Raw genomic sequence first — 25,822 nt, 5'->3', positions numbered from 1 at the left:
GTGTTTAGCTGTTTGCTTCAAATGGTTATACTTATCCGCGTTGAGCTCATCGTATATCTGAGGAGCAGTGTTAGGATTAGTGTGGAGTGTCACTATTAAATTTGAGACTTTTATGTGCTTTTGACCACTTTGAACAAGGGGGTCTTTGCATCTGGTAAGCCTATATTTTATCTGCACAGTGGTGATGGTCAACACTAGTGTTGGCAGAGGAAGATAGAAGTTTTGATGTATCCTTTGCTTCCCTTTAAAGTGGGTTAACACTTCAGATTTAATTTTAATTTATTTCACAATGGACTAATAGTCTATTTTCACAACGTTATTTTTTTTTTATTGCACTTGAGCCTCTTTAAAGGGTAATATTAATCACAGTGGACTTTTTGTGCACATTTTATTGTGGACTAATTATTTTTCTATCACATCCTGTTGTTAAATGCGTGTTACCTTTTTTTATTTATTGTGAATTATTCCGTATATTGTTTTTGATTATAATTAAATTTATTATATGGTTTATACATAGCGCAACACTTATTACTGTTACATTAGAATACAATAGCCGGCAAGGGAATGTTCAGCCATGAGCTGAATGAGAGAAAGCAATACGTGCAAGGCTAGCTTTACTTCCTGCAGCCCACTCAGGTTTTTTTTTTTTTCACCAAGCCATATGACTGTTTATATCAGGCGCTTATATTATACTATATGTTGTAAGGAGTAAAACATAAGGAAATTGTGTCATTTTTTTTAGGGATGACTGTTACTAGGATATGTTGATTGCAACATATAAATTGTTTCCAAACTGACCTGGAACCTCCTCCTATAACTGTTTACTATATTAACTGCCCTTTTCATTAGGCATGAGATCTGGAGCAAGACGTTTGACAGGACTAAACTGTAAGTGTCCACCTTAACTCCATGTCCGGTCATACAAAGCAGACAGTTGACCTTCTATTTAAAATGTTTTTTTTTTTTGACGAGCTGAAATTATATGCAGGGATTTACAGCAGCTAACCAAAATTCTCTTTTCTGAGGACAGTCCATAACAAGTAACTTTTAATTAGTTGCTATGGGTTACTGCATTTTTTAGTTTGGATACAGTGGGAAAGAGTTATATTTATGTTTCTATCTGTGCCCCTGCTGGGAAGAATCACCCTCTCTGTACTGGTGACCACTGTCACTGGGACAAAAAAAAGCAATGTCAATTTCAGATTTTTATTTGACTCCAGAACAGAAATTGAGGGGTAATCTTTCAGTGGAGACACATGTTCTGGATAACAAGTAAGAGGTAATTTCTCCTACCTTGGAGAGCTTTCCTCTTACGTCCTGTTGTGTCTGTAGTACTGAAAATGATGGAGAAATCTCTAATGAGACACAGACAGTACATGTGTATTAAACCCAAAAGCAAATATTTATTATATTTCAGATTGCCAGTTCTTCGATGTGATGGCTACATTCGTTTTCATTTTTTTAGGCCTTCTTTCCTTTATTTTCATCTGGGGATCCAGCCAGTAAAGCTGTTGTTTTTCCACAGAACTCACTCTCCTGCAAATGTAGCATTTAGAGAGATGAGATCAATCATTTTCTACTGAAAGGGGTGCTTACAATAATCGGCTTTTATTTATTTGTGTAAAACCGTTATTTCAAAAGAAAAAAATATGTTGCTGTAACTGCCTATGTAACTGCAGTGTTGTCTGGAGTTTGGCTTCAATTTGTCAGTGTATCTACAGTAAATCTGTTAACACGTCCACCACTCCCCTACACCCCACATTGACAATGGTGCTGTACAAAGCTTCCCCCTGTGCTCCTTCATCCAGAGTGGAGGAACTCTAATACAAGAGGTGTGTTTCTAGCCAGATCACCAGGTAAAAAAAAAAAGTGAAAAAAGCCTAAAAAAAAATAGAAAAACGAATGCAGTCACCACATCTAAGGATTGGTAAGCTGCAATATATTAAATTTATGGTTTGGGGATTAATACCACTTTAACAAGAACTCAGTATTGGATAAGTATGGTATAATTGTTTTACATATTCCTAGTTGCTCACAAGTTTCTATTCTAGAGAAAATCAATTGTAAAAGTTATCCATTGCAAAAAAAAGGAGGCTTTGGTAATGTATAAATATTTTTGCTTGTTTTGTTCTTGCTATGCTACAGAACCGTTAGTCCCCATTCACACTAGCGCGACTTGTCAGGCGACTTGGTCGCCTGACAAGTCGCGGTGGGTCGCCTGCCATTGATTAGCACAGGACCCGTTCTAATAGGAGCGACGCAAGTTGCTCCGACTTAGAAAAAGGGTCCTGCACTACTTTGGTAGCATCGCCCCTGTGTGAACGGGGTCTTATCTGTACATATTTAATCATCACAAAGGATGTTTTTATACCTAGTTGTTCAAAGAACTGGCAGAAATGTAAGTATTCAATGTCAATCAATGCATTATCAGTACATTGTTGAGCAGTGTGTCATGGTCGGGGTCTGTATCCACGGAAAGAAAGATACTCTGGGAGCATGAGGGTAGTGAGGGAGCAGCAAGTACTGAAAGTGGAGCATATCAGGCCAGGTAGCTGTGGAGCATGCATGGGACTGCATTGACACATGGGTGTCACGGGGTGCACTAGGAGTCACTAGATGACACATGATGTTGTTAGGAACCTGTCAGGAAGGCTCTGGCAGTGGATGAGTTAAGACTCACAGGCTATTCCGGCTCCACCCCTCTCATCTAGAAAGAGCTCTATTTAAGCTGGATCAGCACACAGGTTCAGTGCTGTCTTGTCTTCATCTCCTGCCGTTGTTCCTGAACCTGTGACCTGTTTGCTGCTGATTTCCTGTTGACCTTTTGGCTTGTTCCTGACTCCGCTCGTCTGCTGCCCGTCCTGACCCCGGCTTGTTTGACCATTCTCTCGGATCTCCCTTGTCTGTTTACCCGCCTTCGGACCTTGATCGGTTCACCCCTGGTGGGGCGACCCTGAGGACCGCGACCTGGTATCCACACGCAGCGAACTCCATCCTCACCATTAGAGGCTCTGGCGAAAACCGGTGGATACTTAGACTCCGCACCTCAGGCTAGCCTGTGTCACTTACCTTGGGGGGTTCCGTCCAAGCTCCGCCCTCTAGCGGACATCGGGGCCTATCTCTGTCGCCAGGTTACCACCAGCACCCTAACAGTACAAGACAGCCATGTCGGAACCTGCAAGAGAGGCTTCACCATTAGAGGAGATCGGCCAACACCTAGCAGCCCTGTCTCAAGCCGTGAGGACGCTTCAGGATGGCTATACACAGTTAGAGGGACGATTACGCTCTGTAACCCTCACGGCAGATTCCACTGCGCCATCTGCTCCCTCCTCCGCTGCCGCAACCGCAGCACCGGCCTCCAGCCCCACAGTAGTGATGCTGCCACCGGAACCTCGGGTCCCTACCCCTGAAAAATATTCCGGAGATCGGGGTAAATTCCGAGCGTTTCGCAATGCCTGCCAGCTCTACTTCTCCTTGCAACCCCGGACCTTCTCCCTGGAGGCCACCAAGGTGGGGTTTGTTATTTCATTGCTACTATGCGGACCCCAGTCCTGGGCCCATCGGCTCCTTGAAGAGGGTAGCCCCAATTTGAACTCTCTATTGTCATTTTTTGAGGCTATGGCCCAACTCTATGACGATCCACAGCGATCTTCCACCGCAGAAGCTGCGCTACACGTTCTCCAGCAGGGGCGCAGACCCGTAGAAGACTATGTCACGGACTTCCGTCGCCTGAGTTCCGACACTTCCTGGAACGAGGCTGCACTCCGGTACCAGTTCCGTCTAGGCTTGTCCGAAGCACTGAAGGACGAATTGGCCCGGGTGGGCATCCCCTCAACGCAGCAGTTTCGGCCAGCCTGGATGTTGCCACGAGTAGCACCTCCTGTACACTTCCCTTCTGCTGGGGCAGTCTCTCCCAGCCCTGCTCCCGCCGGAGCCATGCCTGATGCCCCTGAACCCACGCAACTTGGGGTCATGCGGCCTGTCTTGTCTCCGGAGGAGAGACGTCGCCGCCAGCTGGGTAATCTTTGCCTGTATTGCGGAGAAGCTGGCCATTATGTGCGCTCTTGCGCAGCAAAACACCATAAGTCTTTGCCAGTCTCGCCCTCCAGTTGTGTGGCATCAGTTACCTCCACCTCCCACTTAGGTTTTCCTGTGTCTTTGCAACTCCCGGAAGGACCCGTCCAGGTTACAGCAATCATTGACTCGGGAGCCTGCAGTTGTTTCATTGACCGTTCCTTTGCGGGGCAGCAAGGCATACCTCTCCAGACCAAGACCCAGGACCTCACTATCTTCCTGGCCGATGGCTCCCACATCAAGTCTGGACCCGTGACCCAAGAAACCCTTCCTCTTCCAATGGTCTCTCCATCTGGCCATAAGGAATTGATACGTTTGGATGTCATCGCATCTCCCTTATTTCCCATTATCCTGGGATTGCCATGGTTGCAGGCACACAACCCGCAAATCAACTGGATCACAGGAGCCGTCCAGTTCCCGTCTCCTTACTGCAGGAACTCCTGTCTACCCGCTCCATCCAAGTCCCCCCAAACTCTGTTCTGTCTCGAATCTGAGCCTGATTTATGTTCTGTTGTACCCAAGGCATATCACGACTTCCTGGATGTTTTCAGTAAGCGGGGAGCTGAGACCTTACCTCCTCACCGTTCATATGATTGCCCCATCGACTTGCTCCCGGGAGCCGAGATCCCATTTGGCCGAATTTACCCACTATCTGAACGTGAGCTGGACGTTTTAAAGGACTATGTGGACGAAAGTCTGAAGAAGGGGTTTATCCGTCCTTCCACCTCTCCGGCAGGGGCAGGTATCTTTTTTGTAGAAAAGAAGGATCACTCCCTTCGACCTTGTATCGATTACCGAGACTTGAATAAAGTTACCATTAAGAACCGCTACCCTCTCCCTCTGGTTCCCGAGCTCTTTCAGCGGCTCAGATCTGCTGTCCTGTTCACTAAGTTGGATCTCCGCGGGGCCTACAACTTAGTCCGTATTAGAGAAGGCGATGAGTGGAAGACAGCTTTTCGTACCAGGTTCGGGCATTTTGAATATCTTGTGATGCCTTTTGGCCTCTGCAACGCCCCAGCTACGTTCCAACACTTTGTGAACGATATTTTCCGGGATTGGCTGGATATCTTTGTCATAGTTTACCTAGATGACATCCTAATCTTCTCTACATCCCTGGAGCAACATCGCGAGCATGTTCGAAATGTCCTCGGCCGCCTCCGTCAGCATGGTCTCTATGTTAAGGCCGAAAAGTGTGAATTCGAGCGGAGCAGCATCCCGTTTCTGGGGTTAATAATTTCTACAGAGGGTATAGAGATGGATCCCCAGAAAGTCTCTGCCATCCTGGATTGGCCACCTCCATCTGACAAAAAGGGAGTGCAGCGATTCGTTGGCTTCGCCAACTTCTATAGAAAGTTCATTAAGGGTTTCTCTCATATCATCACTCCCATTACTCAGCTCACCAAGAAGAGTGTTCGCTTTCAATGGACCCCCGAAGCCCAGTCCGCCTTCTTGGTCCTTAAGAAGCTCTTCACGTCAGCCCCTGTGTTGAGTCACCCGGATCCCACCTTACCCTACCTCCTCGAGGTTGACGCTTCTGAAGTTGCTGTCGGGGCAGTCCTCTCCCAAAGACAGGGAACCAAGGACTTGATACACCCAATAGCCTTCTTTTCCCGGAAACTCTCCTCTGCAGAGAGGAATTATGATGTTGGGGACCGGGAACTTCTGGCGATCAAAGCCGCACTTGAAGAGTGGCGGTATTTGCTTGAGGGGGCTGTACACCCTATTCTTATTTTTACGGATCACAAAAACCTTGAGTATCTGAGATCTGCAAAACGTTTGAGACCCCGTCAGGCACGGTGGGCACTTTTTTTTTCAAGGTTTTCATTCCATATCACCTATCGGCCTGGGTCTAAAAATGTTAAACCGGATGCCCTGTCCCGGATGTTTGATAGCCCGAAGGAAACTTCAGTACCTGACACCATCCTATCCGAAAAGAACTTCCTACTTTTATTCACAAATCTGAAGACCCGTCTTGAGCAAGCCTCTGCCCACATTCCTGGTCCACCTGGAATACCCCTGGTGCACAAAAATGGCTTGTTATGGGTTAAAGACAAGATCTTCGTCCCGGAAGAGGTCAGAACAGCAATTCTGGCTGCCTGTCATGATCACCCTCTGGCCGGTCATTTTGGCGTCCATAGGACCCTTGACCTCCTGCAGCGTTCTTTTTGGTGGCCTGACATGGAAGAGAGCTGCAGGAGTTATGTACTCTCCTGTACCACCTGTTCCCGGTGTAAAACCGCCAGAAGTAAGGCATGGGGCCTTCTCAGACCTCTTCCCATCCCTGATCGGCCCTGGCAAACAATTGCCATGGATTTTATCGTGGAACTTCCACCTTCTGCAGGGTGCTCTGCCATTTTTGTGGTGGTAGATCGACTCTCTAAAATGGCCCATTTTTTGCCCCTCAAGGGTACTCCCACTGCAAGGGAAACTGCAGAGATCTTCATTAGGGAGATCATAAGACTCCATGGGATTCCCAGGAACATCATCTCTGACAGAGGGGTACAATTTACGTCCCGCTTCTGGAAGGCTTTATGTAAACTGTTAAAGATCGAGCTGTCTATGTCCTCAGCCTACCACCCACAGACCAACGGACAAACTGAGAGGACAAACCAAACCCTGGAGCAGTACCTGCGGTGCTTTACCACCTTTGTCCAGGACGACTGGGTAGCCCTGTTACCATTTGCAGAATTCTCCTACAACAATTCCAAGCACTCTGTTACTGGCCAATCTCCCTTCTTCGCTAATTATGGATTTCATCCCTCCTTCTTACCAGATATTCCATGTGAATCCGGAGTTCCTGCAGTCCAAGACACTGTCAACTTCTTTTCCCAGAATAATAACCTTCTGCGGGAGACCTTAGCCAAGGCCCAAACTGCGTCCAAAAGGATCTTTGACAAGAGAAAGAAGGGAGAGTTGATTCTTCAACCTGACGATCGGGTCTGGCTTTCCACAGCTAATCTCCGCCTAGCCTGTCCGTCCAAGAAACTGGCTCCCAGATTTATTGGTCCATTTCCAGTTAAAAGGAAACTCAATGATGTGTCCTATGAACTATCCCTACCCGATACCCTTCGGATCCATCCCATATTTCATGTTTCCTTACTGAAGCCCGTGATCCCCGATAACGTCCCTGGTAGAAGTTCAGGTACCCCAGAACCTGTGTTCGTGGATGGAGATGTGGAGTATGAGGTTGAGGCTGTGGTGGACTGTCGAAAGAGAGGCAACCAGCTACAGTTTCTCATCAAATGGAAGGGTTATGGTCCGGAAGAGAACTCCTGGGAGCCTGAACGGAACGTCCATGCTGCGGACCTAATCCAAGCATTTTTTCGTGCTCATCCACAAAAAAGGAGCTTGTTGGGCACCCGGAGGTTGCCCTTAAGGGGGGGGCAATGTTAGGAACCTGTCAGGAAGGCTCTGGCAGTGGATGAGTTAAGACTCACAGGCTATTCCGGCTCCACCCCTCTCATCTAGAAAGAGCTCTATTTAAGCTGGATCAGCACACAGGTTCAGTGCTGTCTTGTCTTCAGCTCCTGCCGTTGTTCCTGAACCTGTGACCTGTTTGCTGCTGATTTCCTGTTGACCTTTTGGCTTGTTCCTGACTCCGCTCGTCTGCTGCCCGTCCTGACCCCGGCTTGTTTGACCATTCTCTCGGATCTCCCTTGTCTGTTTACCCGCCTTCGGACCTTGATCGGTTCACCCCTGGTGGGGCGACCCTGAGGACCGCGACCTGGTATCCACACGCAGCGAACTCCATCCTCACCATTAGAGGCTCTGGCGAAAACCGGTGGATACTTAGACTCCGCACCTCAGGCTAGCCTGTGTCACTTACCTTGGGGGGTTCCGTCCAAGCTCCGCCCTCTAGCGGACATCGGGGCCTATCTCTGTCGCCAGGTTACCACCAGCACCCTAACAGATGTTTTGGGATGCACTTAAAGTCATGGGGTGCAGAGTGGTGTGCTTGGAGTCACTAGATGACACCAGATACTCTGGGTGCACTAGGGGTCATGGCACCCACAGGGCTGCTTTTTCTATGCTTTATGGAAGCTGTTGTGTCTGTGCCTGGGGGGGGGGGGGCAGTACTGGGGAGGGGTGACTGTCCTGATGGGTTTGTACTGGGGAGGGAGGTTTGTACCGTGGAGTGACTGTCCTAGGGGGTCTGTACTGGTGAAGGAGGTCTATAATAGGGGTTGACTTTCTTGAAGGGTCTGTATTGAGGAGTCTGTACTGGGGAGGAGGGTCTATACTGGGGTAAACTGTTCTGAGGAGCCTGTACTGGGGAGGAGCGTCTATACTGGGGTAGACTGTCCTGAGGAGCCTGTACTAGGGAGGGGGTTCTGCACTATGAAATCTGTACTGGCGAGGGGGGGCTGAGTGTCCTCAGGGGTCTGTACTGGGGGGTGACTGTCCTCAGGGGTCTCTACTGGGGAGGGGTGACTGTCCTGAGGGGACTGCACTAAGAAGGGGAGTCTGTACTGAGGGGCATCTACTTGAGAGGGGGGTCTGCAGTGGGTTGTGATTGTCCTGAGGAGTCTGTAATGGGGGAGGTGTGTCTGTAATGAGGGGTCTGAACTGGTGTGCTGTATGGGGGGGTTGGTCTGTACTCGGGGGGGTCTGTACTCAGGGGTTTGTACTGGGCAGGGTTGTCTGTGCTGATGTTCTGTGTGTGCGTATGTACAGTATATGTATAGTGGGGGGGGGGAATTGTTTTCCACTGAGGGGTCTGTACTGGGAAGGGAGCATATGTGTGATGTGTATAGGGGCCCAGGTTTTATATACCAATGCCCTTTAAAGCCCACCCACAATTTGGCACAACTCTTTATTATTTCAGAACATTTTGGCAGTGGGGAGTGTTCAGCCCAGTGTATGTGATATCCTAGGTACACTACTCAAAACCCAGAATGTTAGTTTTTAGTATTTCAGGAGTAGAGGGGATGTCTTCCCAATAGACAGTTGTTATGGTGACAACTGACAGTGATAGAAAATTCTCACCATTCCTGTTGCGTTTCTGGGGAAATTTGCTCAATGCAGACAGACAGCAATAAAAGCTAATGGATTCTAACCCTTCCTGTTGTGATCAGCGTAGGTGAAGCAAGCTATGTAGGTAATGCTGGTCTAAAAGGAACTGTGCTGTATGGGCAACAGTGGGGTAGAGTACTATATAAGTGGTGAGAGGTTTAGGCTAAAGGTGAAGGATGGCCAAAATTCTATTTTGGCCATGTGGACAGTAAAAAAAAGGTAGCTCTAATGATGTGTGCTCAGTCTCTGTCTGCTGCAGTGTTTGTTACATATCTTACTTTTATTCAAGCAACAGTCGCTTGTTGCCTGAGAACGTCTGGCGCTGAAACTTGTAGTTTCTGCAGTACATTGCTCTCTGTGGGTCACTCACTTGATGTCTCCTCCATTCATAAAAAGCCTTACATTTTTTTCAATAAATGCAAGACATTCTGTGATTAAAGGAGAGGAGAGCAGCCGCACCTCCATTCAGAGAGTACCTTGCATTTTTGGAAAAATGCAAGGCTCTTAATGAATGGATGAGCAATCCATAGTGATCAGTGTACTGAGTGTACTGCAGCTGAAACTACAAGTCTTAGCGTCAGACATTCTGTTCCAACAGGAGGTTTCTGCTTGAGTAAAATTTGGATCTGTAACAAGAGCTGCAGACAATCCCGTCTCCCCCTTTCCGAGTATCTCTGCTATTTCACTTCCAGCAACAGTATGGGGTCCATGCACCCAGCGCGACCTCCATGCATGCACTTCCTTTACTTTTTCTCTTCCGTACCTGTCTATTTTCCAAAAACAGGGGCCCTGGGGCCCTGAAGAATAAATTGGTAGGTTTTGCAATTTTTTATGTCAACAATATTTGCGCAGCAGTTTTTAAAAAACACAAGTTTTGGGGAAAAATACACTTATTACAATTTTCATGCAAAAAAACACAATACATAACCCAATTTTTTTTAAATATAAAAGATGATGTCACGCCAAGTAAATAGATACCAAACATGTCACGCTTTAAAATTGTGCATGCCCGCGCAATGGTGATAAACAACATACATTTTACTATCCAAGGGGACGCTTTAAAAGCCTTTACAGGCTACCACTTTATATCTATAGAGGAGGTCTAGTGGTAGAATTACTGCTCATGATCTGATGTTTGCAGCAATGCCTCACATGTGTGGGACGACCACTCTTTGCGTGCTGCAGGCAGCAATAAGTCTACTAGACTGGTGTATGGTCAGTTCCTAAAGGACTCAGTCTCACTAGCAGCAGATAGTGAATCCCTACAGCAGCAGCTCACCAGTCCCAGTGATATTGCAGCTCACCATCCGGTCACACACAGCTGTTATTGCAACAGTGATGGTGCACACTGGAAAATTATGTGCACCCTTCGGTCTCCCTCAGAGCAAGAGGAAGTTGTGTCCTGAACAGTCTGAGAAAATGCAGCTCTTTTCACTCCTGGCAATCTCTCTCTGTGAAATGCAGTTCAAAAGCTTTTGATTACAGTAGAGTCTCTCTCCTCTGGACTACAGTTCCCACAGTGCACTGCTGCCTGACCCAGTCTATTGAACTCTTCCTGTTTCGCAGCTCCCTCCTCTTGCTGAAACAGCTATTAACCAGTTCAGCACTGCAGGACGGCAGCTACAAAGGGCAACTGCAGCTAGTGTTTCTCTCACTCTCAATTCTCAGCCAAGCACTTAGCTACACTTATATTTTATGTAATGGTTAATGCATATGTAACTACAATCATTTGGCTTGTGTTTTTTTTTTAATATCTTTCTGGAGTTCACCTTTAATATTATGCAGTTAAACAAATTTTGAGGAGGGTTTTAAATGTAACACATCTCCTTCTTCCAAGTGAGTACATACTGTATGCTCATGAATATAACCCTATATTATGTGTATTAACATAAAAACCTATTTTTGCTGACAGAAATATTACACAATAATGGATTTAACAAATGATGAACTCCCTGAAAGTTGGAAGCAGATATTCTTCAAGAAGAAACCTATTATTCCTGCTGTGAGTATTTCTAGTTTTTGCTAATCAAATAACCATCAGTAATACAAGTTAAGAATACCAGCCCACCAATTCCCAGGGCATTGTTTTAAATTGAGGCACTGATAAAATGGTCCTTACTGCTGAACCAGCCAAATTTCGATCTGTCTATGGCCGGTTTATGAGTAGCTAGTATGCAACATTGTTGCAATAGTCTGTTCCCTATCCTGCATTATGCTGATCTAGGCCAAGACAAAGGGGGGGGGGGGAGCTACCCCTAGTGCAGTAAACTCATGTTGGGGAGCAACTGTATGGCGAGTTCCCACCACAGGAGTAGTGACAGTGAACTCTCTACAGGAGTAGTGACAGCAGCAGAGAGGAGAGAGCCGGGAGGAGGTGCTGGCTGTGCTCTCTCCCCTCCAGCTCTCCCCTTCTGGCATTATAGAGGAGTTTACACAGACTGGGACTGGGCAGAATTTGATAACCCATCCCCTATTTACTCCCTAGACTGCTCCTGTCCTGGCAGCAGAAAATGTGTATAGGGGTTGGTAATCAAACCCTGTACAATCCTAATCTGACAGTGTTCTTGTATAAATGGCTGTATACTGTCAAGAGAGAGCTGGAGTGGAGAGGGGCGCAGCCAGTATCTACTCCCAGGTCTCTCATTTTCTCTGCTGTCGTTACTCCAGTGGCAGCCGGTGCGTCGGGGACGCAGGGGCACCGCCCCCCCCCAACCCATGCATCCGGCCCCCTAATCTGCATGAGGGGCGCCGGACGCATGGAGTTCAATGGGGTTTTTTTTCTTTTGAAGCATGTGATTAGAGCCAAAGGCTCTAACAGGCTTCAGAAAAGGGTGGACCCGGGACGCATAGCGGAGGACTGAGGAGAACCCGCCGCTACATCAGGTAAGTGCACTGACTGGTATCTCTGCACGCTGTGCTAACTCTGCATTGAATGGGGGCACGCTGTGCCAACTCTGCATTGAATGTAGGCACGCTGTGGTAACTCTGCATTAAATGGGGGCACGCTGTGCTAACTCTGCATTGAATGGGGGTACGCTGTGCTAACTCTGCGTTTAATGGGGGCCCGCTGTGCTAACTCTGCATTGAAGGGGGGCACGCTGTGCTAACTCTGCATTGAATGGGGGCATGCTGTGGTAACCCTGCATTGAATGGGGGCACACTGTGGTAACTCTGCATTAAATGGGGGCACGTTGTGGTAACTCTGCATTGAATGGGGACACGCTGTGGTAACTCTGCATTGAATGGGGACACGCTGTGCTAACTCTGCATTGAATGGGGGCCGCTGTGCTAACTCTGCATTGAATGGGGGCACGCTGTGGTAACTCTGCATTGAATGGGGGCACGCTGTGGTAACTCTGCATTGAATGGGGGCACGCTGTGGTAACTCTGCATTGCATGGGGGCACGCTGTGGTAACTCTGCATTAAATGGGGGCACGCTGTGGTAACCCTGCATTTAATGGGGGCACGCTGTGGTAACCCTGCATTTAATGGGGGCATGCTGTGGTAACTCTGCATTGAATGGGGGCACGCTGTGGTAGCTCTGCATTGAATGGGGGCACGCTGTGTTAACTCTGCATTGAATGGGGGCACGCTGTGGTAACTCTGCATTGAATGGGGGCAGGCTGTGGTAACCCTGCATTGAACGGGGGCACGCTGTGGTAGCCCTGCATTGAATGGGGGCATGCTGTGGTAACTCTGTATTGAATAGGGGCACACTGTGGTAACTCTGCATTGAATGGGGGCATGCTGTGGTAACCGTGTTTTTTGCTGCAAAGCAATGCCTATTAGATTTTTCTGTTTGCGCCCCCCCCCCCCAAAACTTTTGAGCACCAGCCGCCACTGCACTACTCCTGTAGTGAGTTCCTGCCATTATAGCATTTAAGGGGGGGGGGGTGTAACAAACTTTTGTGCTATGGAGGGGGTGGGGGGGGGGGTTTGTGCTGGAAGAGTGGATTTTAACTGGGAAGGGGAATTGAGGGACAAAAATCTGTGCTGGGAGGAGGGATTTGTACTGGGAGGAGGGAGATTTTTTGCATTTTAGTTTAGTTTGGGGAGAATTTTGGCTTGCAGAGAGAATTTATGCTTGGGGTGGGAGGGGGGTGCTGCGGGTTAGCATGCAGTTATTTTTGGGAGGGAGGGTATTTTTGATGGGAAATTTTGCTCACACTTCATGGGCGAGGAGAGGATGCAGTTTGCTGATTGACCTACACCTTTTGTGGGATCAGAGCTGTTAAGGTAGCCACACATTCATCGGCTTGATGAACCCTTCATTCAACCAATGTAGTGAGATCCCCATCAATTAAACCTTGCCAAACAATTGGCTGTTCTGTGCAGTTTTTGACTTTCCTAAAGTATAAGTTTGTACTAGAATCTTGGGGCACATTTGTGGTAGATTGAGGTAGTGGGAAAGTACAGGGGAAGATAGTAGATTTAGATTATGGTGCATGCAGAGCAGCAACTAAAGAAGTTTGCCATGTATGAGAGAAGTCCAGGTTTGGTTTTAATAAAACATGCAGATAATTTATAAATACATGCACGCATTAAAAAATAAGCAGCCTAATAGAATTTACCATAAGATAATAAAATTATGACAGGTAAACAAATCTTTCTACAGTATGTTACAGAAATTGCATAGGACAGAGATGTTTTATTGTATAATGTAAGCCAGGAACAGGGTGGGAGAATGCCCATGTCCTTTAGATAAAAAGCATATCAATAAATGGCAAATTTTGTGAACTACAATTGAAAAAGACATACTCATACCTGCCTCTTCTATGTTTTCTTGGAAAGGTTATCCAGATTGTAACTGCAATAGTAATCATCATAGTTGGAAGCATTGGCGAAGTTCATGTGGGGACACCATGGTGGTCTGGAATACTGGTAAGACCCTTTAAAAAAAAAAAAAAAATATATATATATATATATATATATATATATATATATATATATGTTTTTCTTTTCCTTAATTCTCTTTGAAGAAAACCTGTCATGGGATAGACCACTGTTGACTTCTCCTTTAGAGAATACTATTGGCTGGCTGTCATGCCGATTCTTTGGCTTTAATGCTTTCTGAGCCATTCACCCAGAAAAAGAATAGAGATAAGGAACTCAGCAGTGAATTGCTGATTCTTCTCCAACATTTCCAGAACAATTATAAGAAAAAAATCTATTGCACGAATTTGGCAACAATGTATCCTCTATTTGGCCATATGTGCAGTGCAAGTTTCTGACTTTGAGGCAAAAGCTTTAGCATGACTGCCAGCAAACTTTCACTTTTAGGAAGAACCTAGTGATGGCTGTCTTTATAATTCTCCCATGACAGAGGTTCTTCACATATTTAGTGCGACAAACTGAAGTAATGCAGAGTTGTATTATCAAACTAGTGTGACATGCGTGTGGATTGAGATGTTTGAAAAACATCAAAATTTGCAGGTAAAAGTACAAAAATCTAGTATTTCAAATCAAATGCTTTCCTTTAGCATTTATCTTTTCTATAAACAATTTTTTTTCACTTGCAATGTTCTTTTGCACTTAATAGCAAATTTGACTTGTTCGGGAGAAGTAAATTCTCTAGCACATCATAGCCCCTTCCTCTTCTGGGAGTATCTAATCACTTTCTGTGCTGGCCCAGCCCAGGTTCTAAATCTCAATTGCTGTTCCATGCAGCCAGGAGAGAATTGAAGGGGAATACTTTATAGCAGAACCAGGACAAGGGGTGGCTGCCCTGGGCACTGTAGTATCATATAAGGTGGGGGGGCATCACAATGAGATTGGGGAAGGGGATTTCTTTTGGGAGGGGAAATTTATGGGGAAGCTGGGGATAAGAATTGTTCTAGGATGGGAAATTTGGGAGGGGGGGGGGGGGGGGTTGGGGTGCTAGGAGGGATTTAGAGGGATTTATGTTGGCAGGGGGGGTGAAGTAAGATGATTTGTGCTAGGCGGAGGGATTTTGGGGATTTGTGCTAGAAGAGGGGATATAATAGAGGGGGTAGGGGAATTAGGCTAGGAGGGGAAGTTTATTTTTTTTTTGGGGGGGGGGAATTTGTGCTAGTAGGGCTGATTGGGGTATACGTGCTGGGAGGAGGGTGGGAGGGGAATATATGCTGAGAGGAGGGGATTTGGAGGAGAGGGGAGAGGATGTGTACTTGGAGGGGGGATTTCAACAGGGGTAGAGGATTTGTGATAGGAGGGGTGATTTTTTTTTGGGGGGGGCACATTTGTGCTGGGGGGATTTGGGGGATGGGGGGGCAAAGATTTGTTCTGGGAGGAGGGGGCATTTTTATTTGGGGGTAAGCATGCAGATTAGTGCTCTTTTTTTTTAGGGGGGTTGGATTTTTGCTGACACATAATGCTCATACATCTTGGGGGGGGGGCGCAGTTTGGCATGCTTACCCGCGCTCTAGTTTACCTTGTCCCGGCCCGGAGTGTCAATTGAGCGGTCCAGGGCTCTTGGATGTCCACACAAGGGAGGCTTTGTAGGCAACGAACATGCATGAAATATGTTAATTGCACATATAATGTGATAGAAAGATTGTTACTGAAATTAATCAGGGAACTTAAGAAGACACGCGACCACTCAATGAAATTGGAGGAGAAGTAGTTCAACCTCAAAACGTGTAGGGGGTTCTTCCTACCTTCCAAATTTTTGAAATGGGAAGGAGGGACATCTATTAGTAAAAGTAAAGCCTCGTCAAAACGTTGATTAACCACTTCTGGACCAGAAGGATTTGCCCCCTTAATGACCACTTGACCAGGCCATTTTATGCGATTTGGCACTGCATTACTTTAACGGAAAATTGCACAATCATGTGACGCTGTACCAAAATAAAAATTATGTCCTTTTTTTCCCACAAATAGAGCTTTCTTTGGGAGGTATTTGATCACCTGTGCAATTTTTATTTTTTCCGCTACAAACAAAAAAAGAGTGACATTTCTACGTCGGTTCGCGCAGGAGAGGGCGATCTTAATGTGGTTAAAACTGTTATTGTACGTTCACCTTTCAAGACCCGTGAGTGCCGCTCTCATTTTTGGTTTATATGGGCCGCAGTCTCTGCTGTGCACCCGGTCCCTTTTTTTATCCCTGATTTGTGTGCGTTGGCAGCCATTGGCTATCATATTAGTAAAGGAGAATTATACAAAAAAATGGTTAGTTAAACCCACAAGTGGTTTTTTTTTCCCCACTATTTTTCCTTTATAATGGCTTTTGACATTTACAAATGCAGCGATTTAGAAATTGGATGAAAGGTTTAACACTTGGAAACACTTTTCGTAAAGATAAAAAGTGCATTTTATATACCACTATAGAGATCAGAACAAAATAAAGGACAAATGAGTAGGAAAGAGGGACAGTGGGACTTTTTTTCCAAATCAGGGACAGTCCCTCAAAATCAGGGACAGTTGGGAGCTATGGATTCTTTACTGTCAGGGCAGTAAGGATGTGGGACTCCTTGGCACAATTGTTGATGTCAGCAGGAAGTGTTGATAGCTTCAAAATACCCTTAGCTGGGCATCTTAGCAAACACAATATATAGGGATATGGGAAATGGAAGAGACATGAACACATACCCACACAGGTTGAACTAGATGGACTGGTGTCTTTATTCAACCTTACCAGCTATGTAATGTTCTAGCTACAAGGTCTCTTTAAATAATGTGTTGCTAAAGGTCCTATGTGTATGATATAATGAGTAATGATGTCATCACTGCAAAGAAATATGACATAAGTTATCCTTTTTAACACATTGCATGCTCCTATATCCAAGGTGACCACTGTTTTAGGAGTAGAGTGTTTAAGAGTTTGGTAAAAAAAAAAAAAAAAATTGTGAAAAGCCAAATCTGTATTTGTCTGAATTCAGATGTCCTAGAAATGTGTCAGATCTTCCAGTGTGCGTAAAATATCGTAATAATTTTTTATTATGTACCAAAAAAGTACACTTTATTACCAAAAGTATTGGAACTCCTGACTTTACACACACATGAACTTTATTGGCATCCCAGTCTTAGTCCGTAGGGTTCAGTATTACATTGGCCCACCCTTTGCCACTATAACAGCTTCAACTCTTCTGGGAAGTTTGTCCACAAGGTTTAGGAGTGTGTGTCTATGGGAATGTTCTGGCTTTGATTTATCCCAAAGGCGTTCTACCAGGTTAAGGTCAGTAAAGTTCCTCCACCCCAACCTCACTCATCCATGTCTTTGTGGACCTTGCTTTGTGCACTGGTCCAAATCATTTGGTGGAGGGGGGATTATGGTGTGGCGTTGTTTTTCAGGGGTTGGGTTTGGCCCCTTAGTTTCAGTGAAGGGAACTCTTAAGGTGTCAGCATACCAAGGAATTTTGGACAGTTTCATGTGCATAACATTGAGGGAACAGTTTGGGGTTGGCCCTTCCTGTTCCAACATGACTGCGCTCCAGTGCACAAAGCAAGGTCCATAAAGACATGGATTGGGGTCCAGGAACTTGACTGGCCTGCACAGAGTCCTGACCTCAACCCGATAGAACACCTTTGGGATGAATAAGAGTGCAGACTGCAAACCAGGCCTTTCCTCCAACATCATTGCCTGACCTAATATAAATGCTCTTCTGGAAGAATGGTCAAACATTCCCATAGACACACCCCTAAACCTTGTGGACAGCCTTCCCAGAAGAGTTGAAGCTGTTATAGTGGCAAAGGGTGGGCCAATGTAATACTGAACCCTATGAACTAAGACTGGCATGCCAATAAAGTTCATGTGTGTGTAAAGGCAGGAGTCCCAATACATTTGGTAATCTAGTGTATGTGCTATTGGGTGACATTCAAAATCGACAGAAATGCATTATAATGCTATTATAGAGGTTTTAAATTGCATTGTTGCATTCATATCCAGCTGCAGGAGTTTGTATCCTAGACCGGGCACAGAGAGGACAGTAGTTCTATAGGAGGAGATAAGTTATCCTTTTTAAAACCTGCATGTATTGCAAGTTTACAGGCACTCCCATTACAGTCTATAGGAGGAAAAATTACTGAATACATAAAAAAAAAAAATATATATATATATATATATATATATATATATATATATATATATATATATATATATATATTTTTTTTTAAACATAGGGAATAGAGTGCAGAGCAACGGAGTATGACAAGGGAATATTAGAAAGAATGGGATTCTGTATGTTAAAGTAGAACTACAGTATAGGCCAGTGGTGTCCAAACTTTTTTCAAAGGGGGCCAGATTTGATGAAGTTAACATGCGTGAGGGCCGACCATTTTGCCTGACATTTGAACCATTAAAATTAAATATACACACACATACACACACACACACACACACACACATATATATATATATATATATATATATATATATATATATATAGGAAATAATAAGCATCAGTACTTTATTAATAAAACCACACTTACTGAAACAGGCAGTAGGATTGTAGAAGTGACACCTCCTTGGTCAGCTCCATACATACACACACACACACACACACATACATACATACATACATACATACATACATATACATACACATACATACACATACATACACACATACTGTACATACACATATATCACACTTACAGAAACAGGCAGTAGGATTGTAGAAGTGACATCTCCTCAGTCAACTCCACAGGATCCTTGGTCGACTCCTACAGGTGGCTGTGTGCGGTAAAGGAGAGAAGGCATTCTGCACTCCTGCGCAGTTGTGGGCGGCGCCGGGCAGATAGAGCCGAGCGGGGGGGTGGAGCGGGACTCGGCGGGACTCGGGAGCTGCCGAGGGAGGCCCCACCCCCGAGCCATCGCATCGGAGCGGGGATGTGAGGAGGCATTGACAAAAGCCAGCAGTGTCTCAGGGGGCCGTACAAAACGAAAGGACAGGCCGCAACTGGCCCGCGGGCCGGACTTTGGACATGACTGGTATAGGCTAAGGGAGGGTTATAATCCCCGTCAGATTTTTTTTCGCCATCTGTGTCCCATTGCAGAGATTTCCCTTCCAGTTTGGTTATGGGACAGGAAGTGAAGTGAGAGGAAAACCCTGCAAATTAAGGGAATTCCTTGGGGACCCCCAGGTCACCAGAACTAGTGTCCCATTTGAAGATTTCCCCTCTATTACTTTTGTGGGGACAACCAAAAATTTGGGATTTTCTTTTACTTTCACTTTCAATGATAATAATAAACAGGACAATAAGAGAGGGTGAATCTCCTTAACAGGGGAACAGACAGCAAAAAAAGCTGACAGGGGTTCCAATCCATATCTACTCTTTCCAAAACCAAAAAAAAAGTGTTTTGCATTTAGTTATGCATTTAGCATAGTCAGGCATAGAGAAATGAGCAGAAAACTACAAAGGCCCCATTCACACCTGAGCATTTTGTAACTTAAGCCTAGGTTCACACTGGTGTGGTACGGGATTCGCAGTGATTCTTGTGCGTTTTCCACCCTCAGTGCATCACCATCGCACTCCATTCATGTGAACTGCTGCGGATGTCAGTGTTAAGTTAACAACACACCAAAAACGGTTCGCAAAACACTGTGCGATTGACAGAATTATATCACATGGGTATCCACACCCATGCAATCCGATTTTAGTGCAGCAAAAAAAAATGTGCATGCACCATTTTTGTATGGATCCAGTACGATTTGAGCCATACAAAACGAATGGGCTCTAATTGCACTGCAAAGAATCGCATGTGATTTTAACAGGAATGAGGTGCGATTCCTGTCTGAATCATATGCAGTTCGCTGCACTACACCAGTGTGAACCTCAGCTGAAGCTCAAAGGTCCAAACCTCTCAAAAAAACAAAAAAATCCTATGTAATTAAATGCTAAGCGCTCAGATGGCTGTAGCTCTGCTCAACACCTGATGCTCCAAAAGCTACACAGGCTACTTTTGAGGCAGATTTGAGAATTTTGGGCCGCATAAACTTCAATAAGAACGCCTGTAAATGCTCAATTCAAGTGTTTTTGAACATTTTTTCATGCGTTTTTTTAGCCTGTAAGAGCTTGCCTCCTCTCCAGGTGCTTTCTAGTGGTTAAATAAAAATGCCTGAAGCTTGAATGCACATATAAGATACTCACTTAAAATGCTTGTATATGCATGCAAAAAGGTCAAAAAGGCTAAACATTGCCCTGCTCAGGTATGAGCGCAGCCTAGAGCAAGCTCTTATATAATTAGTGTAATTAAAAGCTTACTTTTACTTAAAGTCTTTAATAGCCAAGTAGATTTCAGTTATGTCTGTGAAATAAAGCTTACCTAAATTTTGGATGCAGTGAGCCTAACCCCTATGGTATGGGTCTTCAAACTATGGCCCTCCAGTTGTTCAGGAACTACAATTCCCATCATTCCTAGTCATGTCTGTGAATATCAGTTTTACAATGCCTCAAGGGACCTATAGTTCCACAACAGCTGGAGGGCCGCAGTTTGAGGATCACTGCCCTATGGAATAGAGGTGAATCCAGTGTGCATGCAGAATTAATAGGGGCTTCTAGACACATTATTGCCCCAATGCTGTACAGGAGGCAGCCTCCACATTAGGTCTAATTAAAACATTTGTTTTAAATGTATTGTGCAGTTTAAGGAAATAATATTCCAGAATCCAACTTTCAGATTTCCTTACAATGATAACTTGCAACCTTTTTTTCCTATTGCTCCTTCCATTAGTCTCTTTGGGGATAATTATACTGCTACTAAAATTGTGTAAAATTACAGCTGCACCAGGACTAATCAGCAATACTCCCTGTTGTGTTGGGCTTCTGTTCTTTATTACTTGTTGGCTCCTATAATAATATATATATTTTTTCTGCTTGATTGAAGTTCCTTATATCTGGGGTTTCCCTTTGCTTGTTGATCAGAAGGCAGACAGCTAAACTGGTAAGTAAATGAAATGCATTTTTTGTAAAAAAAAAAAAAAAAAAATTTAGATTTTTCTCATTTTCAAACAATAACGTAGAAAGAAGGGATACACAGCTCAGAGTATTGAGTGTACTCAGTAGACTGAGGCCACTCATACTGGGCCCAGATAATATATGTATGGTGTCTGTATGGTATGGTGACAAATTTAGCCCCCATTCACACTGGGGCGACGCTACTTCGCACCGCGACCTCCGAGGTCGCGGTGCGAGCAGCGCGCCGCTACCTCGGAGCGGCCGCCACGGACTTCGTAACATTGAAGTCTATGGCGGTCGCCTCCTGGTCGCCCCAAAGAAGCTCCGGACCCTTTTTCTGAGTCGGAGCGACTTGTGTCGCTCCTATCAGAACGGGTCCGCAGCTTCCCTATGGGAGGCGACCTGCGGCGACCTGTGAGGCGACCAGGTCGCCTCACAGGTCGCCCCAGTGTGAATGGGGGCTAAAGGTCAATGAGTACAGCATCAATAATAAATAGATTACAATGTATCCCTTACGGCTTACAGTAAGGAAGAAAGCGAGGAAAGGAAAGAAAATAAGCAGATAAACTAATTTGGTCATAGTGGGGAGCTGTTTAAATGAAATGCATTTACCAGGTTTTCTATTTATTTTATATTAAACAAATAAATTCAGCCTCTTTGTCACATTTCTCTTGCTTACCCTATTGCTGGTTGTATGTACTGCTATTTTCTGATACAGGAGCGGATACAGTGTGGTCTGTTGACCAATCTGTGCCAGTTTCATGCAACTTCTGTATAAAGGCTGAATTTAACACATGTAGGCCAATGTTTGTGGGCAGCACGGTGAAGGTGGGACAGTACCAGACCTCACAATGTACAAACTATAACTATTTTTTCTGTTTTTTATTTTGATAAAAATGTTTATTTTTTTGTCTTTTTGTGGACGTTATAGGCTAAAGTCAACAAATCAACTACAGGATGATGTGTGTGTTCATTCATGAGAGTAATTTCACTAGCGTTCGTGAAGCATGAAACCATCCCTCTTTTCCTTTGATTTTGTTCTGTGTACTAATGTAAAGCAGATAGCATGCTTTAGACAGTACATTGTGACATTAAAGTGGATGTAAATCCTCACAATTACCCAGTGAAGTGAACAGCCTCAGATGATACACAGAGATGAAACAAATCTCTGTAAATACATTTTATTTGTATATCTGCTGTCTTCAGCTTTCTACACTGTTTAGAATGTGAACATCGTGTTAGAATTCTTTCTTCCTGTTCCAGCACTGGGTGTGGAGTCTTGGCATACACTGTGTGACAGCTGATTGGAGGAAAGGCACACACCCCCTCCACATAAGAAGAGGAAGGAAGGAATGTGCAGAGTTGTGCTGTGAATAGACCAGCTCTCTGCTAATCTATCTCTATGCACTCATCACAAAACAAATTTCCAGTTGCTTTTATCTCCCGTGTCGGAGAACTTGTCAGAAGTTATCATGCTGATAACAGAGGAATGGAGCAGCAGAAAGACATGGGACTTAGGGCTTGGAGAGAGATAAGTAAACACTACAGCTATATGTGCCCAGGTCAAATTTCGTGAATGGGGTTTACATCCACTTTAAGGTACCTTGCCGCCTAGGTAAAAAAAATTAAAAAGTGGCCAGCTTGTAAGAGTAACAGATAAAAAATAATCTCTTCAGCTGTTGGGAAGAAAGGAACAAAATGAGACCATTTTCTTTGTAAAGCATGAAAAAGTGTTTGTTCTTAAAGCGTAACTCCACTTTTGTTGAGAGAAAAACATTCCCCTCTGGGTGATCTATGTACATTGCAAGGATTTTTAACAAACTTTGTTGCAGATTCCTACCTTTTGTTATTCTGAAGAAATCATTGTTTGTTCCTCTGTGCCTCTGTGCTGAGTGGATCAAATGGGAGTGGTTTCATAATTATCTATCAGCTATGCAACTGCAGGGCTCTAATGAGAAAAGCTGCAGGGCCTGCATCCCTTTAGACGTGTTCCTATTGGGAGTATCTCACCAAAAATGACCTGTTGCAGGGGATGCCAGAAATCTGACTTGTATCTTAGGCAGATTTCTGGGAAAATTGGTGAGCCAATCACACAAGCAGGAAATGATGTTTCTGGGGAGTGGCCAGTACACATTATGTTTACAGATCACCTCCAGGTAGCCATATTGCATTGCATTTTCAGAAAGTTACAACAGCTGCAGATTAAAACGGAAAGGTCATTTTTAATAACATTCAATTACAATATGATTTGTGTTGCAATTGTATACGCTATATTGTTTTTTTCTTTATTTGCTGATTTTTTTTTTCCCCACGAAAGTGGAGTTACCCTTTAAATGGCTTTATTTGAATTTGGCTTAAGAAATAGTTTGTTATGGCCATTTGCATCAATTAATCGTTAAAATGAACGTGTAACTTTTACCAGCTGCTCTTGTTAACCCTCCTCCTCTGTTACTGATCCTACCTTTGCCATGCTCCTCTGTTTCCCTGTTCACCAACCAAAGCAAAGAGAGCTTACACAGGGATCTTGATTGCTCATGCAGATACTGCTGGCCAATACGTCTCCAGATCTAGCAGTTAGCTTCCCTACACAAATTCACACAGGAAAACTCTATTATGAGTCAATTCAAGGTTTTTCTTTTACCTGAAACCCTGAAAAAGGGGAAGTTTTTTTTCTAACCCCCAAAACACATTAGCTTTTTTTTCATACATACTAATAAATTGATTTGGACTTTTATCCTTTTGGTCTTATGCTACTTGCATTTTTTTTCTTGTACAAAGGGATAATGATTATCCACTGCATCATGGGAGGAACAGGAGAAGGTTGCACTCTCCTCCACACCTAGAAGTACTGGCATTTCAAAGGCTACGAGATGAACCAGAAACTTTGCAAAGTAATACAAAAAGTTACTCTGACAAGGCCGATGCAAGGATTCTTGTCTACTTTTGGCAAAGGTGCATTTTGGTGCCCCCCCCCCCCCCAATCGCACCGTCCTGGCAGCACCCCCTTCTCTTCACAATGCAACCTCCCACCCCCATATGGTATACAATTTATTTGCGCATTAGAATTCCTTTTTACACCAGTGTCCCCCCTGACATCAAAGTCCCCACCATTTCTCTATACATTAGGGTGCCCAGATTCCCATTTCTTGCATTAGTGTCCATAGACTCCCACCTTACCTCAGAGTCTTCAGTTTTCTCCCTTTACACCAGAGCCCCTTTTCACATCAGAGTCCACAGAGTTCCCCCTAAATCAAAGCCCCCAGCATTCCCTCTGTACATTAGTGCCCCCCCCTTAAATCAGCTTTCCCCTGTGCACAGATTTTTTTCTCAAATCAAAGTCCCCAGAAGTCCATCTTCACAACAGAGTTCTCCTGCATTCCTTCCTTACAATCAAGGCTCCCAGAGCCCCCTTACATCAGAGTTCCCTTTACATGAAAGTTCCCGACATTCCGGCCCTAGAATTACATTTCCCAGAGCCTGACTTACATCAGAGTCCCCGGAGTTCCCCTTTACATCAGAGTCTCCGGGGTTCCCCCTTACATCAGAGTCCCTGGAGTTCCCCCTTAGAGCTCATTCAGACCAGTCCTCCATACTGAGCCGCTGTCTGATGTGTATACATCCATGTTGAAGCTGCGTGCAGGCAGCCTATAGAAATGGATGCAGACACAGTGGCTGCACAGAGAAAATTGCATTTCAAAATTTGACATGGAGGCAGGAGCAGATGCACACATCTGAAGGCAGCTGCTGCATTTCCATCCACTTCTTTAGGCTGTCTGCACACAGCTCCAAAATGGATGGACACACAGCAGACAGCAGCTATGCATGTAGGACAGGACTCAGTGCCTGTCTGAATAACCCTTTTTATCAGAATCCGCAGAGTTTTACATTGTAATTGGGAAATATGATAAAAGAGGGCTCTGAGCCCCCTTACATCAGATGTCAACTGTTTTTATATATGTATGTTCCTCTGTGCTTTGTGCATGTGAAAACTACAAATGAAAAATAAAAATAGGAGTGCAAATGCAAATCAATATCACATATGGGAAAGCAGCACTTTAAAAGGCGTCCATACATCAACAACCAAAACTTTTGCTATAACAAAATTAGGTGCACTGTCTCTTGAAATAATTTTCAACGCTTTTAAGATGCTTTCAGATGTGCAAAATTGCAATAAAACAAAATATCTTACATAAGCATCCATAAACAAAGAAAAAACATCCATTGTATTTGTGTCCTGCAATAAAGTGCTAAAGTGTGATAGCTAGAGAATCATTAATATATGTACATTCCAAAGTGCTAGTACAATAAATAATATGCATAAAACACACATTTCACACAAGATCTATTAAAACTATGCTGTGATAAACTTGTGCAGATCCACTGCAAGCGGTTTGCACCAACTTCGGTGTGCCATCAACAAGACAAACCACATACCATTTTCTTACCAAAAAAAATGGACTCCTCAAACTTATGAGGCCACATGCACTTTTCATCTGCTTCGCTCAAAAAAGCAACACTGCAGGTATAGTAACTTGGTCCGGTACCAACCAAAGGGAACCCCGTAAATGTAAAAACAACACACGCGTTAGTGCAATACCAGGGCAAGTAAACAATTTGTAGCTTTATCCTAGTAAAGTTTGCTGCAAGTACATCACTTTAATAAAGCAGCGCAGTATGTCCTGGTAATGCACTATAGTATGCTTTATACGGGGTTGCCTGTGGTTGGTACCTGACCAGGTGGAGTGGTGAAAGGCTGCTCTTGGTAGAAAGCTACTTTTAATGCATTGTCACTTTTGAGTGAAGTGGCTGTAAATATCTGGCAGATGACAAGTGCATGTCACTTCATAAGTTTAAGGAGTC

The 25,822-nt window shown here is 44.6% G+C and overlaps 1 protein-coding gene across 1 annotated transcript in view; it reads left to right on the top strand.

Moving 5' to 3' along the window:
• Positions 1-830: 830 nt before the first annotated feature.
• The window catches only part of LOC309556658 (uncharacterized protein), a 34,651-nt gene continuing 9,659 nt past the window's right edge, over positions 831-25,822 (top strand). The window contains exons 1-4 of the mRNA XM_082259114.1: positions 831-888; positions 11,000-11,089; positions 13,880-13,969; positions 20,892-20,948. Coding sequence (XP_082115240.1) covers positions 11,015-11,089; positions 13,880-13,969; positions 20,892-20,948 — 222 coding nt within the window. The 5' untranslated portion in view covers positions 831-888; positions 11,000-11,014. The remainder of the gene's footprint in view (positions 889-10,999; positions 11,090-13,879; positions 13,970-20,891; positions 20,949-25,822) is intronic.

This window comes from Pelophylax lessonae (genome assembly GCF_965119305.1).
Source record: "Pelophylax lessonae genome assembly, chromosome: 5".
NCBI classification, from domain to species: domain Eukaryota; kingdom Metazoa; phylum Chordata; class Amphibia; order Anura; family Ranidae; genus Pelophylax; species Pelophylax lessonae.
This window is presented reverse-complemented; position numbering and strand designations above follow the sequence as displayed.